General features: G+C 37.7%; 1 protein-coding gene across 1 annotated transcript in view; it reads right to left on the bottom strand.

Moving 5' to 3' along the window:
- YAP1 (Yes-associated protein 1) overlaps positions 1-17,081 on the bottom strand; it is an 88,519-nt gene that overhangs the window by 14,498 nt on the left and 56,940 nt on the right. The window contains exons 4-6 of the mRNA XM_009999418.1: positions 15,872-15,985; positions 1,984-2,165; positions 428-475 (exon numbers count right to left, since the gene is read on the bottom strand). Of these exons, the coding sequence (XP_009997720.1) occupies positions 428-475; positions 1,984-2,165; positions 15,872-15,985 (344 nt within the window). The remainder of the gene's footprint in view (positions 1-427; positions 476-1,983; positions 2,166-15,871; positions 15,986-17,081) is intronic.

Below are 17,081 nucleotides of genomic sequence, written 5' to 3'. Positions count from 1 at the left end.
TCATACCTGTTTAAACAAACTGATAAGAGCATTCATATGTACAGTACTTAAAAGTCACAAACTACTACCTTAGATATAATGGGAGGTTTGCTTTAAATACACGTCTTGATGGCATCAGGACTGGAACAGCAGTATCCTCAAGAATGCTTAACAAGAAGGTTGTTTTCAATGCAGAAAAACGTGCAATTAATTCCTCATTTGCTTTTAAAGATCGATATCAAGTAGTGGTAATGCAGCACTCTTAAAAACAAAGTCAGGGTTGTGACTAGAGAAGTGGTCAGAAAACGCGCATGGCCGAGCTTGGTTTGCGGTTGGTTTTTTTTTGTTTTCCTTTTTAGAAGGCCTTCATGTAGCAAAAGTTCCTCTGCTAGCCTACTGTAATGCTTTCATTTTTCTAATTATGCTGAAACATCAGTTAAGAGCCTACCTGATGTTTTGGAGAATTTGCTGTGCTGGGATTGTTATTCCGCAATGCCTAAGAGTAAAAATAAGATGGATAACAATTACTTTAGCTGCATGGTTTGCGTATGCAGGCTGTCTTATAAACACCATCTTGTAGTATCAAGCCCCCAAGACAGGCCAGATGAGACAGGATAAGGGAGTTAAGAAACTAAGACACAGTGAAACCAAACTCGCAGATTTACCAAGGATGCATATTTGACAGATAAGCTTAACGACCAAGGAGAACAACATGAAAGGAACTGGCTGTCACCTGGTCCAAAGTTAGTCAGGTTCTCAATGACATCTGAGGCAAGAGGACAATTAGAATGCCTACCTAGAAGCATGCTAGCACAGGGTAAGATATTTGTTGGTAGATTAATAGCAAAGCAGCAACAACAGCAGAAGCCCAGGTGCTTAAGCAGAAAGTCCTGATGCAACCTTTGCAATGTATTCTTACCTAGAGTACTATAAAAAGTAATGGCGTAAAGATAACCCATCTTACACCAAGAGATGCTGAAGATTCCTACAAAACAGGTCTTGACTACAAAGGGGATAACAAAGGAGAGTCAGATTCCAGGACAGAATGCTTGCAGCTGGTCAAGAAAGAGAAAAGGCTGTCTTTAAGGACATTACCGTCTCCTGATACAAGGCCCATCACCCAAAGTGAAAAGGGAACAGGGTAAGATTTTTAGAAGGTTTTCCTCAAAGAAATGATTAGTGCTTTCTCTGATAGTGTCAAAAACCCAAATAATATCCAAAGTATCCAGCACAGATGATAGTAACTCTCAAAACATTCAGATGGAAAAACTGAAGCAAAAGGCTTAAAGTCAAAAGGAAGTCAAGCCCAAATTCAAAAATCCAGAGATTCCAATGTCCAGTCCCTACACTTTAACATTTATTACAGCTGTATTCACAGAGTAGGAAAATACTGAGAGGAATAGCTTGCAGCCTAATTATGAAGTCTGAAATTCTTTAGCATAACACCACCACAGGTTTAAAATGTAGCACGAATGGTTCAGTTGCTCCCTGCCCCATTCCCACTGTTTAACAGGTAAGATTTTAGCAACAAGGTGTCTCCTCAGTGAATCTCACATAAACTTTAAAAGTACTTTGAAATCCTACAGACTGCAACATGTTCTAAAAGTGAAAGACTTTCCTCCACTTAAAAGGAAGAACCAAAGCAGCTGTGGGAACCAACTTTGTGTCTTTTTGCGTGACTCGGAGCTCAATGAATATGCAATATATTCCCAAGAGCAATATCCAATCAGATCAACAGTCCATGATTTCATCATAATAGTAAAGGAGCCTGTTCTTGGAGAGTTTTGTTTGAGAGAGGAATGAGGAAGGAAAGCAAAATCCTTCAGTCTGAGAAGTCAGATGCTTTCATTTCCAAGCTGGTATCAGTAACTGAGTTCAGACCTTTTTCAATCTCCAAACTTTTTGTACAGTCACCATTCTTCAAGACTCACTGAAACAACAACTTAGCCAAAACAAAACATACAAAAGAAAGAGTGGAAGTAGGTGTCTAACCTGTGGCCTCACCTGCCGAAGCAGTTCTTGATGCTTCAGTCTCAGCCTTTCTTTCTCCATCTGTAGCTGTTGAAGTCTCATTTGTTGTTGTTGATTAGAGCTACTCCCACCCATCACACCACCTTGGGGACTCTGAGGAGCCAGAGGGGGTGGCTGTTTCACTGGAGCACTTTGGCTGATTCGCTGATTCATGGCTAAGGAACCAAAACAATAAGCGTTTAAAACGGAAATTCAGAAAAATACATGCTAGGAAAACATTATCCTTAGAAAGTATATTTAAAAAATTTTATAAAATTACAAGCCATGACAGTAAAAAAGATGCAGCTACAATGATGTTGCATGTGAACGTGTGTAATGTACGCTTAAACATGTTATTCTTGTGAAATCAATGCAACACTCACGTTTAAGAATATGTACTTATTCTAAAAGCTTCTGAAAAGTTACATGTGTAAGTTGCTGAAAAATTCAAAACTATTAAAATATTTCAAGTTTAACTATCTCTCCTTCCTATTAAGCTACTCTCAATTTAGACACAAATAATGCAGCATCACTTTTCTTATTGATGTGAAATCTTAGAATAATTAAACTTGAAAACACCTAGAATCACAAAACAGATCACCTCACTTCTATCAAACCATATTTCATTTAAGGCTACAATTCTTCCCCATGTGGTGCAGGTCATGCAACAATCATTCACATCCTTGTCACACAAAGTTTTCAATGTTACAGACTCTAATTACTGCACATTGACATGCAAAATTAGAGCTTATATAGAAATGGTGGATTCATGGCAACCAAAGATACTGCCATTAACACAGGAAACATGTAGTGCTTCATTTTATTTTACCCCACAGAAGTACATGATGTATTTTTTCTGGGATGTGGAGAAGAAAAAGTGTCACCTTGTACACCTAACGCACAATGAGAACCCATGTCTCCTTTCCCCATAAAATCAAGACCTAAGACAATTTTATTTTATAAAATAAAGCATGACAGATGTATCCACTTGACAGGTATGATTTTGTTTCCTGACAAGAGAACAGCATGTTTAAAGTCAACAGACACTGAAGAGAGGGGGGGAAAAAGGCTGAATGTATTACAAGGGCATTATTTTCAGGGACTTCGAGTTTTGGAATTAGCTTTCCATCTTGTTGTCTGAAACAGCCTGAATCTGTTAACATTCACAATATGCTGGCGAAAGCATTGCCAAAGCAGTGATGGGAGAGTTGTAGGGATTTGTTTTACTTTTTTTTTTTTTCCTGAAAATGAGGATTATGGTTGATGGGAACTAAGAACAAAAAGGCAGTAAGCTTCTTTTAGGATGACAGGCTGATTTGGTACAAAGAAAACCATCTGTTGTATTAGTTTGCATTAATGTTCTCATCATATATAGAGAATTCCTTGAACACTAACACTTTCATCACAAGAAAGGAGAATTATCTCATAAAGAAGCTGTATCATCTTTTCTCTGAAAATCCCTTCAGCCTCCACTGCCTTTTTGAGTGTTCAACTCAAGGTACAGTAGTGCTTTTCTTCTGCTCCAAGAAAGCCTAAATATATTTATCTAATAAAAGCAGTAAAAATGGCAACTGCCTTGCTCCCTTTTCCCCATGCCATAGCTTTTCTTTCCATTGAGAGATAACATATATGGAAGAAATGTCATATGCTTACTTGGGCGAGAAGAGGGAAAAACAAAGTCAAAGCCAGTCACAGACTCAACTCTCTAGTCCACCCTTTCAACTATCTCACAGGTCCAACAGGGTCAATAGTCTAATAAACAGCTGGGTCACATTTTCCTAAGTCATGTCAAAATAAAAATAAGTGTCAAATAGCTCAAAGCAATTTGAAATAATCTGTTCTGTAGTCACTTGTGAGAGTGCTCCAGACATACAATCACAAGTAAGAAACTTTCTGTAAAGGTAAATAAATGGGTAAAGTAGGAATAGAAACTGAATCCTTGTAGAAAAGTTGATCAGGTATGGGTTTGGTGATCAGGAAGTGAGGTGGATTAGGAACTGGTTGAAAGGAAGGAGTCAGAGAGTTGTAGTCAATGGGGCAGAATCTGGTTGGAGGTGTGTGACTAGTGGAGTCCCACAGGGGTCGGTACTGGGACCGGTGTTGTTCAACATCTTCATCAACGACCTGGATGAGGGTATAGAATGTACCCTCAGCAAGTTTGCTGATGACACTAAGCTGGGAGGAGTGGCTGACACACCAGAAGGCTGTGCTGCCATTCAGAGAGACTTAGATAGGTAGGAGAATTGGGCGGGGAGAAACATGATGAAATTCAACAAGGGGAAGTGCAGAGTTTTACATTTGGGGAAGAACAACACCATGTCCCAGTACAGGTTGGGGGCTGAACTGCTGGAGAGTAGTGTAGGTGAAAGAGACCTGGGGGTCCTGGTAGACAGGAGGATGACCATGAGCCAGCAATGTGCCCTTGTGGCCAAGAAGGCCAATGGCATCCTGGGGTGCATTAGAAAGGGTGTGGTTAGTAGGTCAAGAGAGGTTCTCCTCCCCCTCTATTCTGCATTGGTGAGGCCACATCTGGAGTATTGTGTCCAGTTCTGGGCCCCTCAGTTCAAGAAGGACAGAGAACTGCTCGAAAGAGTCCAGCGCAGAGCTACGAAGATGATGAAGGGAGTGGAACATCTCCCTGATGAGGAAAGGCTGAGGGAGCTGGGTCTCTTTAGCTTGGAGAAAAGGAGACTGAGGGGTGACCTCATCAATGTTTACAAATATGTAAGGGGTGAGTGTCAGGGGGACGGAGTTAGGCTTTTCTCGGTGATGACCAGTGATAGGACAAGGGGTAATGGGTGTAAATTGGAGCATAGGAAGTTCAAGGTGAATATCCGAAAAAAATTTTTTACTGTGAGAGTGACAGAGCACTGGAACAGACTGCCCAGGGAGGCTGTGGAGTCTCCCTCACTGGAGACATTCAAAACCCACCTGGATGAGTTCCTGTGTGATGTACTCTAGGTGACCCTGCTCTGGCAGGGGGGTTGGACTAGATGATCTCTCGAGGTCCCTTCCAGCCCCTAAGATTCTATGATTCTATGATTCTATGAATCCTAAGTAGAAACAGCAGAGCGAATGCAAAGGGCTGGAGGTTCAGCTTCAACCTACAAGTCCCACCCTGATCCAGAGTGTGGGGCGGGAAATACCAGGAAGAATGACACTGCAGTGGATTTAACCTTAAAATTAAGCAGTTGATCTTACAAGACATCTTACTATTGAAACTGGTCTTTAGGAAGGAGGCAGCCAGGATGAGCAAATCAACCAGCTTCGCAAACACTAGAAACTTAAGCAAAAGTTTCAACAGCACCAACAGCTGTCCTGCAAGGATGTGAGCCGTGAACTGTAAGCTCCAGGACCTCCACTGGACAATCTCTGCTACAAGACTAACAGCAATTGACTGCCTACACTTACCAAATTAGACCAAAGTTGAAGCTAAAGAGAGCAATGCAACAAAGAAAAGCAGCTGACCTAGCAGCTCAACACAAGCTGGACATGACAAGCTGGAGTGGGGAATACATGTCTTCCTTTTTCTCTTTTTACTCAAAATCCTACCAAGTCTGGAATCAGGATGATGCCTTTTGATTTTTATATCTCACTCTCTTTCACCTTAAAAGCAGACAATGAAGGGGTTAGTAGGTGAGGACAGAAAACAAAAAGCCTTCTCTTGCTGTTAGCTGATTCCGTAACTCAAGCAGAAGTCTGTGCTACGCCTCAGAAGCTCCAGGATTCAAACCCTGTTATTAAACAAGATGGAAGGTCAATTACACTGGAAAGTAAAGAGGGACAAAGGTTAAAAAATTACAATCACCTGAAAGAAGGACTTCTAAGTTAAAAGCAAACTACCTAGATTGTAAAAATTAAGTACCCAAAGCTGAAGACTGCCAATTTTCTTTCTGTTTAAAAAGGCCACTTTTGTAGTCTAGTCTCCAATTATCCAACCATGGTTTTGGGAGTCCCTTCCTCTTGCAGTTCACAGCCAAGTCATGCTACAGATGACCTCATGCAAGTTTAACAGTTTCTAACCTTAAATACTTCTTAAGTGTTACAATATCACTAACAACCCTTCAACATGTTAGAAATTTGTTTTTCCTTCATGTACCATACCAAAGAGACCGAGGTCTCTTTCCCTCTAATATATAGCTCTAAAAATAATTTCTCTCTCATGCCGAGTTCTTCATATTATATATACCTGTATCTTTCTCACAGCTGTTTTTACTATTCTTGATCTCTCTGATCACAGTTTGCTTCCCATCTGCCAAGTTAGCAATTAAAACTGTAAGACACCCTATTATGTTTGTCTGTTTTCTTTTTATTTTATTCCATCGTCATAGATCAAAAAAACGTCTTGCAATGTCCACTGTGTTAAAGTAATCTTTCTAAATATATGTGTATCTAAAACAATATCTTAAGATACTAAGACTTCTGTGTATACTTAACATTTGCCAAGAAATATTGGGGGGAAATTTCATTTTCACTTAGTAACTATTCAGAAACTGAATCTAAACATGTAGTTTTAAATTCTGATTCAGGAATCCATTACAAGGATTTTTCTGAGCATTTTTACTATTTCAAGCATGCAAGTTCAAAAGTCTTCCAACTGACAAGATTTTAGACTGTCCTCAGAACAGACTATGGAGATGTTTTTATGTAAGGGAATTACTTTTAAACGAGAAATTAAACTACCAAGTTTGTACATTAAAGAAGACATTGCTAATTGAATGTGACTGACTAACAACATACCCAAGTGAAAAACTAGCAAAAAAAACCCCAGAAGTAAGAACACCAGATTACTTTCTGCCATCTTGGCTGATTACACAAGTGTGCTATCTTCAAGGGAAACAGCTCATTTTCTATAATTTCCAGCACAGTATCTAATGAAAAGAGGAAAAACACATATTGCTCCAAGTGACAGGAACAAAAAGAGAGCTTAAAAGTCTTTTTTATTGTTGAGTTGGGTTTTTTCTTTTTGTTTTGGTTTTTGTTTGTTTTGTGTGTGAGGGTTTTTTGGTTGCTTGGGTTTTTTCAGGTTTTTGTTTAGTGTTGGGGTTTTTTGTTTGTTTGTTGGGTTTTTTTAATTCTCAATTCTCCACTACTTACTGAGGACATACATGACTGCAGAAATCTGAACTCTAAAGAATATGCTTATCAATGTGATCTCAGATAAGCACATTTTATTTTTTTTCCACACCTCATGGGTTTCTGATGACCATAGCATACACAGCTCTTTTTAAGTACTTTGAATTCAAAGGCAAAGAGTTTCATTTATCTGTGAGAGTTAGGACTTAGCAGTTTTCTGACACATCCTTTTCCTTACCTTCCATGGGCATGGAGAGCATTTCAGTAAGGGGCTCTGCACCCACGCAGGAGAGGCTGCAAAGACCTCACAGGCAGAGAAGGAACAAACAAGTCTTTGTTTCTAAAAGAGGGGGATTTGAGTGAGGAGGAGGAGGGGCAGACGAGTTAAAAAACACAGGCAACTATAATATCCTATAATACAGCTCAGCTTCACAATCTGCAGAATACAGTCAATTTTAATAGCTGCAATATGCTTTTGAGAACCGAATTAGTGGTTTTCAAATGTTAAACATTAAATGTTCTACTACACAAACTCAACAGCAAAACGCCTATGCTGTACCCTAGCAGAAAATACTTGACACCGAAAAAAAAGCTTAGATTGCCATCTACATCCTTAATACAAAAAAAAAACCCACCAAACCACAAAAAAAAAAAACAAACCCTGAAAAAAAAAACCCAAAAAACAAACCCAAACTAGAGAGAGAAACAATTACAAGTCATTGGAGCTAGAGACAAAAGGCCAGCCGAATGTTAACAACTCAAACATAAAAGGCTAATTCTCTCCCAAGATCTTATGCCAGTCTAAATCACACATGCCAGGACACTGTTTGCAGTAACACATATCCTGTCTCCTATGCAGAATTACATGCAAAGATTGCTGTAGAGAATCCTTCATGATTAATAGATACAGTTGAATGTCTGATGGTTTATATTTTGTATTTATCATTTCACCCTTCAAAACTTAAAAATAATCTTAATCTGCAAATTTAGAGCTTTTCAAATCCTTAAAGTTTTATTCGACCAAACAACAAAAAAGAAGCTCATGATCTGAGCATGCTATAGCTTACTGTTCTTAATAAGAAGAATCAAAGTTTTCATTGAGGGAACTGAAAGAGTACTTGTTCCCTTCAGCTTCTTTTGGAAACTAGACAGTTTTAATGCATCTTTATTGGCTATGGCAGGTTTTTGAATGGTGCCAGTTTGCAGCACTGCAACAAAGGCAAAAATCCTCTTTGATTACACTGAAAAGAGCTGCAAAGAAAAAAAAAATTACCAGCAGGATCTGAAAGAATGAGTCTCAGAAGTAATAAAAACTTGTTCCAAGTAGCTTTTTTTACAGAGACTTGGATCAACAATTTGTTTCATCAGGATACAAGTCATGCTTCTGGACTGCATTCTTTAGAATGCATTGCTATATTACTTCAAGGAAATCCCATTTGCAGTTTCATAATGTTGCTGTTACAAAACAACCTAAAAATTAGCACAACAAAATATTCCATTGTTTCCAGCCTCCGATGAATCTGAGAATCCTGGAGGTCAGAGTGAAAGGGAAACCTGAAACAGACTGTTCTCCAACCTCATTTTGCTGTTTGAAGTGTACAAATCTTAGTGTCAAAGTCAGGTAAAACAGAAATAATCACCCACTCCTTAGCTGGACTCTTGGTTAAAATAAGACTTATCTAATGAAAAGACCATTACTGAAGTGTGTCTAAACTACAGATTAATTGCTTTGCGTTTATCAATTACTTGTATTCAAATGAAATTGAGTTTTCTTTTTGTTCTTCCATCACTAGAAGAACCTGCGGATTAAAGCAATATAATTTCATTTCAACAGTGGTTTTCTTTGATAAAGCTGTCATTGTTTTTAGAAGTCTTTCTGTATCCTAAAATGCAGAATTACAACAGCTGGATTTATTGATCATCAAGACTGTAGCATCCACAGACAGACTCTTAACACACTGGAAATTAAACTGGAATAAAATACTATTGCAGTTGTTCATGAAGCTTATCTTTTTCCCCTTAGAAATCAACAGCAATATTCAGAAAGCACTTTCACCCAATGTATGCAAGTCTCAGAAGAACTAAAATATTCTTGCAAGTCAGAAATAAAATAAGATTCAGCAGTAACATTAATAGCCATAAGAAACTTCCGCTCAGTGAATTCTTATAAACCAAAATATTCATCATTCTTTAAAAATAAATTAATTTTCATTTTGGAAGTCTAAACAATTTTTATTCAATATTTCACTTTATTTTTAAATCTTCACAGAATAGAACTGACAGTGCAAGTCTAAGTAATATAACAGTGTAAGTACTAGAACTGTCTAGTTAGGATACATCGTATAGGACAGATTATGAGATGAAACCTGAACTAGTGGCATCTACATTTGATGTGTATGTATGAAACACTGAGGACTACAGAATGTGCAGGACTTTGAGTTCATCAAGAACGCATGTCTGTTCATCATGTATCTGACATAATGTATTTAACCAACCCTAGTCTGCATCTTCGACTGAAGTTTAATTAGCAAAGTGTCTACATAAGGTATTAGCTGCAAACAGATTCACTGTTTAATCACCACATACAGGCCAAAACATCAGCTTCTGTGCAATTTTTTATAAAATAAATTGAAAACTTTTTTTTTTTAAATGCAGGTTTTTATTTGAGGGGAACAAACCCTGTGTATATGTGTGCGCACATGTGCATCTTTTTAAAATCTGTCATAAACCAATTAGAAATGATTAAACAAGAATGACAAAATCTAGTAAACCCTACTGTAATTTTTTTAAAAAAAAAATCAACCATATACTGTCAAGAAACAGAAAAACTGTTTTCTGTGAAACTGAAATGGTGTTTCAACATGATTTGAGTTCAAGGAGGAAAAAAGCTGATGCTTCTTTGAATTTCAGATTGTATAAGATTAGATACAGAATATATAATTATTGTGTGCATATATATTTAGATTACAGATAATGAACAATGTGTTCAAAACAATGCATCCACAATTTTTGACCTAGTATGCTCATTAACAGAGACATGCAAACTGCAGCATTAGAAGGATATGTTGGAAAAAATGGCCCTATTAGGAGCGCAGTTTGGTTCACTGGCACAGCTGTTTCAGCACCAGACTAGAAGTACGTGTTATTTTTACTGGCATAAAACCACCATTACTAACAAAAATCCTTTCTCCAACAGGATTAAGTTCTTCTGAAAACCAAATCCAAAACAGGTATAAATGTATCTAAACCTACTGCCCTGACAACTACTTAGTAGAAGTGGGACTTTTCCTCCTCTTTTATTAGTCTACAAATATTCTGCATAAAGTAGATAACTGCATCCTTATATAACAACTGTGGACAGATGTAATGATTTCTTCTGAACTCCATTCAGTAAAGAGAGCTAAATACATCCTGCCTTCAAAAAAACCTAAGATTTTACTTTTGGATATGGTGATGAATAACTAATAAGCATTTCTTGTCACTACCATAACAGCGGCATCCCCCATTACAAATGGATGCTTACCCGTGTCACTTCACCTGCCTCTGTAGGTTCACAACAGGCTCACTGTGACACAACTCACTGGTTCACTGAGAACTGATGCTGCTCCATCTGTACATGTTCTCTGACACACACAGCAAAACACCCAAGTCTTTTTCCCCATCCTAAGTGACCTCCTGAAATTTTTCTTCTGGAAGAACAGAAACAGGGAAGTGAAAAGTCTAATACCAACAGACCTTTCAGATGAGTCAAGCCCACTTTGTTTTAGAGAGATGTAGAGAGGATATGCCACCGAATTTGCAGATCCAAACTAAATGTGGCTCATGCTTTGCTTTTGTGCAAAAAGGAAAGGCAGATCTGGAACTTAAAAAGTAACGTCACTGTGACCAACCGTAAGGTCTGAGGCTTTTTTTGACCAAAGGCCAAACAGAAATTTTCCAGCCTAGGGTTCTGCTTCTATCATGTCCACAAATCTGCCTCTGGCAAGGCTCCTACAAACTAATTTGAAGGAACATATATTAAATAAAGTGCTAGATAGGTAAGGGATAAGAAAGCAACACTATGGAATACCTTTCTATTGCAGATACTTTAACAGTAGATGCTACAAAGCTTAAGCTTTTAGATTTGAATTTGCTTTGTGTGTGTGGTTGGTTTTTTTTTTGTAGTGTTGTTTGATTTTCTTTTAATGGAAATGATAAATGCACGTGTCAATTAAATCTACATGTTAATATTATTTAGTATTTCCAAACAAGCCCTTTCCATTGTTTTAAAGGTAAAACGTTCTTACGTTACAGAAGAAGGAAGGAGAAAATTCTGATGTAAACTCTCTGTACTCCTACTGTTATCATCACTTTTATTCCTTTTCCTACTTGTATAGTTCAAGCAGCTAATGTACACAGAACTCCTATGGCACTTTCCATAATTTCCATTATTAAACATTTCCCTGCCTTGCCTCCCCCCTCATCCAAAATTCAGACAGAACTTAAAAAAACATTAGCATATCTCTAAGTGGGAGTGATAAAAATAAAGTCCTGGCAATGACTTCACCCTGAGGTCGCATCTTTTGCTTCATATCTCATACAGCATCTCCAAAATTTGAAAGAGAAGGGGCATGTGTAACACTCGTAGGTCCACTAGTAACAAACCTATGAAACTGAAGTCTGAAATAAAATAACAAAAAATGAAAAAGTATCTTGTTCCTACAGATAGACTTGTCTGACTACTCTAGTGGAGTACACAAGACTTAAAATAACCCAATAGACACAGAGAAATCAACTGCCAGTTCCTGGCATTCTCCCATTTCAAGTTCATGGTCCCATCTTTCAATTTAACAAATTAAATATCCTCAATTTAAAGTTGCATTTCAAAACCAAGTCCTATCACCTGCAAGCTTAACAGTTAGAGCCCCTTTAACAGTATTTCATACAAAAGCCTATTCTTAGGAGCTTGTAGCAATAAAGTTGAACAATTCCAAGTTTCAAGTGGTTCTAGGAACTTTAATTTTATGGAAAAAGTAGATGTTGTTTTACTTCACCAACTCCAGCCACTCAGAATGCATAGCTGATCCGCTTCCTACCCAGACAGTCCCTGACTATCAAGAACACATACAAACTTATCTGGAAGGCTTATGAAAAACAGTAAGACCTGTGAAAAATGACCCAAGGACAACAGCAGAAGCTAATAAAAGACAAAGCAGTAAAAAAACATACTATAAGCCTGACAGTCCAACTCTCTTAAAGTAGTAGCTTTTTAAAAGTAATTTGAAGCCCCTTACTAAGACACTGCAAAGGCACTGAGAAGGTAGGACAGCATGTTTGTACCAGATGCTCCACTAGACAAAGAATCCTGCTGACAAAGGCCTAAAGACCCCCCCCTCCCATCCCCATTCCTTTGATCCCATGTCATCTTTTATGATTGCCTGTGCTTGGCATGAGAAGACCCTTCCTTAAATACTTAGTTCTCTCCTAGAGTTTAAAGTTTGCAAATTCTCCCAATACAAAACTGTTCTGAAGTCAAATACAGACATGGAGCATCAACATCTGAGCCACAACAAGACTTCACTGCTGGTTAAGTGGTTTAGCTGAAGACCTCAAGCCCACTTCAAAGATGTTGGATCTGAGTCTTGAAACAAAGCTTTTTTTTCCTCCAACTTGGAGCACTCAGGATTTAGACCCAGCATACTCCAGAGTCAGGTATTTTGACAGAGACTTTTATCTGCTGCATTAGTCTTAAAAGCCTGCTCCAAGAAAGAATCCCTATTAACTGCATCCTTTTATTTTCTGTTTAAAAGTATAAATGGAATACCAAATTCCCCTTATCAAGTCAGTCAGTAGGTGTGTCCACCTAAAACAAGTTTTTTCAAACTAATTGTCCTTCATCTCTCTTTTCTAGCCACATTAATGGAAAATTCTCAGCACTACTTATTATTAAAAAAGAGGTATATACACACCTACTAGGGAAAAACAAAGGTGAATGCATAGCTTCCATCTGATAAGGAACATACAGAGCCGTAAAGGCTGTCTCCCTGGAAGCTGGAAATTCAGAAGTAACGAGGGCAAAGACTATTCAAACCTTCTGTTTCTGAATTCTGGACCAAATGAGTATGCTTGCACATACCATTCAACAGCTTTCTGTTTTCAATGGTTCTTCAGGTTGGTGAAAGTGGCTGTGTCAAGAAAGATAATGAATTTCCCCTTCATTTTCAATGAACGTTAGTATCACTGTACTAACCAAAAGCTTCAACATTACAAAGATAAATTCACCTAGGATCGCTTCTGAAAGTGTTAGTAGTCAAAAAATAGTGAAAACTAATCCTTTATACTAAAACACAGGGATAGATAAGAGTATAGTGATCCTCAAGGAGAAAAAAAAAACAAACTCCACAGGATCTTCAACCTATATTAAGCACAGAAAGGTAAGCTTCTGAGTCATCCATAGGCTGTTTAGGGTCACAGTACATATTTGCTTAGGATCTCCACGTGATAAATAAATGCAAGTCTCAGTAAGTTAGTTCTGTCAAACAGATATTTTTTTTTTGTCTGTACTGGAGTGACTTAAGGAGGTCACAAGTAAGAGCAACAGGAATAAGATTTTGTAGTTTCTTGGCTCAAATGATAAACACTTAAACCACAATACAAAGTGTACAACACAAGATTTCAAGGAAAACTCCATCAAGCTCAACAGCAGCTAGCAGCTTGTCTCTATTTGCCATCACTCTAGATCAGAAGAGTCCACATGCTTTTTTTTTTTTTAATTTCTTTTTTCCCTTTCCTGCCCCTTTCAGTTACACTTGAGCTCTTTGACTGAAAAGGTCTGGAACAGATTAAAAGTCCGACCACAAAATAAAGAACCTTGGCACGTACTCAAGCCTGTCTGGGATACACATACGCAGTGGGCCCAAAAAGGGAAGCTATGCAGCAAGAAACCCTCATGCAGCCTTTTGGACACTTCTTCTTTCAGTTTAATTGCACAGCCTTAACATTTGACGGAGTTTCAGTAGGCACAAGACAAGTAGTTTTTCCCTTTACAGCTAGACCATACCATTTACAGGAGTACAAAAGAGTTCTAAGAAACAAGATTCATGTCACTAACGACCTCGCTCAACGAAAGCCTTTTCCACACTCCTTTTTAATTCCAGGTCATCATGAGAAACTATAAAGCATTACAGAGAAAAGAAAAACACATAAGCTGCAAGATCACTCAGTAAATATAACTGACCTGTCTCTTGTACCTGCAAAAGGCAACACTGATTTTCAAAATGACTGCCTGCTTCCTTTTCAGCCTTATTCACATATTAAGGTAAACGTGAAGTTGCAAATTTCCCACACACCCCTCTTGCAACAGCAAACAGGTCTGCGACTCTGGCTCCTGATAAAGCCAGCATGGCCATTTGCCAAAGCTGACAACCTTCCACATATGCCCCACCTTCGGATTCAAGCTGCACAGTGGTTCAACCTGTCTACAAACTGGTAAGCAGTTTATAAACAAAGTGTGACAATCTGGTGTTTTCCATAAGAGCAAACTGATGTTTAAAGTAAACACTCAAACCTACAAAACAAAAATGCTGACATTTCTAACAGCCATTTCAGAAAAACAAAAGAGAACAGTGACTGTTGGGTTTTGCAGCTCTGTGTTTATATGGCATTCATGGAGTTAATGCCTCTCCCAAAAGGGGCCCACAGTTGTTGTTAGGTCAACCCCTGTAAAGCTTCAAAGGCTTTGCATCCCCTCAGTCTGACCTACTCAGTGATCTGCACACTGTTTTCATTTAGTTGCACAGAGTCCAAAACTAAAGCCTGAAAACCACAATGATCTTTTTTTTTTTTTTTTTATCCCTACTGTTTTTTCCATGGCTCTGGAAAAATAACTAAAAGCCAAAGGAGTCGAAAATAGTAAGTTACTGGAAAAACAAATCAAGGTCCAATTAATACAGCTAGTAAAGCTTCCACACACAGGTCATGGCTTTATACAAAAGTTAAAATTGTAGTATCACCTTAAATACCTCAGAACAATCACCTGGACAATCAAATAATCTAGTTTAGAGTCTCCTAATATGATACACTATTGCTGCTCATAGTCATCAGTGCCAATATTTCATTTAATGTTTGCAGCTCTGATTTTCACAGGCACGTTACAAAAAATGAGGTATCAGTTCTACTTTGTTCAATTTTTACATCTAGGCCTTGCAATCCACTATTTATTTTATTTACTGTTTTATTTCCATTATTACAAGCTTTACCTCACAAAAAGATTTTTAAAGTAGAAGCAAGAAAACTAGTAGTTTCTCTCTGTATTGCTTAAAACAGAAAGTTTTGTCATGACCATCACTGTGACAAGCTGGAATTATAAGCTGGTATATGTTTCAAGTGTATTTAAACAGTATAAATTATTATTTGACAATGCCCTCTTCAGGATAGCACAAAGGAAAGCAAATATTTGTTTGGGAAAGAAAAGATTTTTCTGTGGTGATGTTTTGCAATTTTAATGGAAAGAACGAGCTTGGCCGAAACTGTTTCTAGGTAAGTAATTTCTAAATGCCACCAATTTTGGGAACTGTATGAATCATATGGCAAAATCCCAACCCCTAGCTTTAGAAACTCTGGTGACATACACTCCTACAGGATATATGCTAATCCTTTGTATCTTCTTTTATTAAAAAAAAATAAATATTTATTGAAATTAGGTCTCTATAATTCAAATTAAAATATATTTTAGTAATACTATAAAAAGTTTTCAAAATATGCCTGCAAAATTAAAGCTGAGTGAACTGAAGTTAACCAAAAATTCTGAAGTGAGAGGAACTTTTACCAAAGCGTGGGTCAAGCCTTGGGTCTAGCCAAGATGTAGTCTTGTTCTTATGGTTTATGTAGTAAATTTCTCCATCCTGGGTCATAGCTTGTTCCCATCCATCGGGGAGTGGGCCTGCAATATAGAAGGAAGGAGTTGATGGCGGGCTCTTGTTTGCTCCAGCTGAAATTGATCTAAAAAAATTCCAACATTTTACATATATAACACTACATGAAACAGAAGAGTTTCAAGCTCATGTCTAACATTACTGGGATAAGGGCAAAGAAGTGGTGGGTGAGAAATCAAAGAACAGAAAGCACTTCTATAATTTTGATTCAGGATTTGGAATTTAATTTTAGAACTTGTTGGCATCCTTCCATATGATTTTTGACACTTCCTTTTACTATAGTACAAAACCAGCAATAAGTCAAGCCTGCCAGAATGAAACCAGCATGAGCACGAGGAAAAAGAATAAGCAGAGAGATATTCTGCCTTTCACAGGGAAGTTCATCTAGTGATCAAGGCTGAACAGCCTCAACAACTAACACTGATGAGATCTTGAAATATTCCTCTTTCACAAACAATTTAAGAAGTCACAAAACTCATTTGCCTGTAATCTCACACCATACCCTTCTGTGAAAGCATTCAAGGCTTAAGCAAGCAGAAACACAAACTTGAAGAACAAGAAGCAAACAAGCAATGAACTGGCAATAGCAAGAAAACACCAGGAGCAGACATAAAGACAAAGTGCTACAAACAGCAGTGCTACACCTCTACGAGCAGAATGGCACAGGCAGGGAAACCTACATTTACAAAACAATAAAAGGGAGATAGGTGATGGTGCTCTGGAGTTCAGAGCTCATGTCTGAACACAGACTCTTGAAGTGTATTTCCCTTTTGTTTCAAATAGCAGCTTTTGAGATAACCACCTTTCATCACTATAACGTTCATAAATCACTCATTCCCAACTCTATACAATACATCTATCTGTATTTTGCTTAGATTGAAAACTTCTTAAAGTTACATTCACCTCATCTTATCTGTCAGGCACTTTACAAATGCATGTTTTTTTAATTCCATACTAGTATAGATATGGACTTTTAAAAATATTTACATTAAATACAGGAGGATCTTGCCTGTATTTCTTCAGATTTAAGTATAATCCTAAAAATTATAAAAGATTCACTACAAATGCTTAGAACGCAAAAGAAATGAGAACAAGACTTGCTGC

This window comes from Chaetura pelagica, unplaced genomic scaffold, assembly GCF_000747805.2.
Source record: "Chaetura pelagica isolate M959 unplaced genomic scaffold, ChaPel_1.0 scaffold85, whole genome shotgun sequence".
NCBI classification, from domain to species: domain Eukaryota; kingdom Metazoa; phylum Chordata; class Aves; order Apodiformes; family Apodidae; genus Chaetura; species Chaetura pelagica.
The sequence above is the reverse complement of the archived record's forward strand: the minus strand, read 5'-3'. Positions and strand labels throughout refer to the sequence as shown.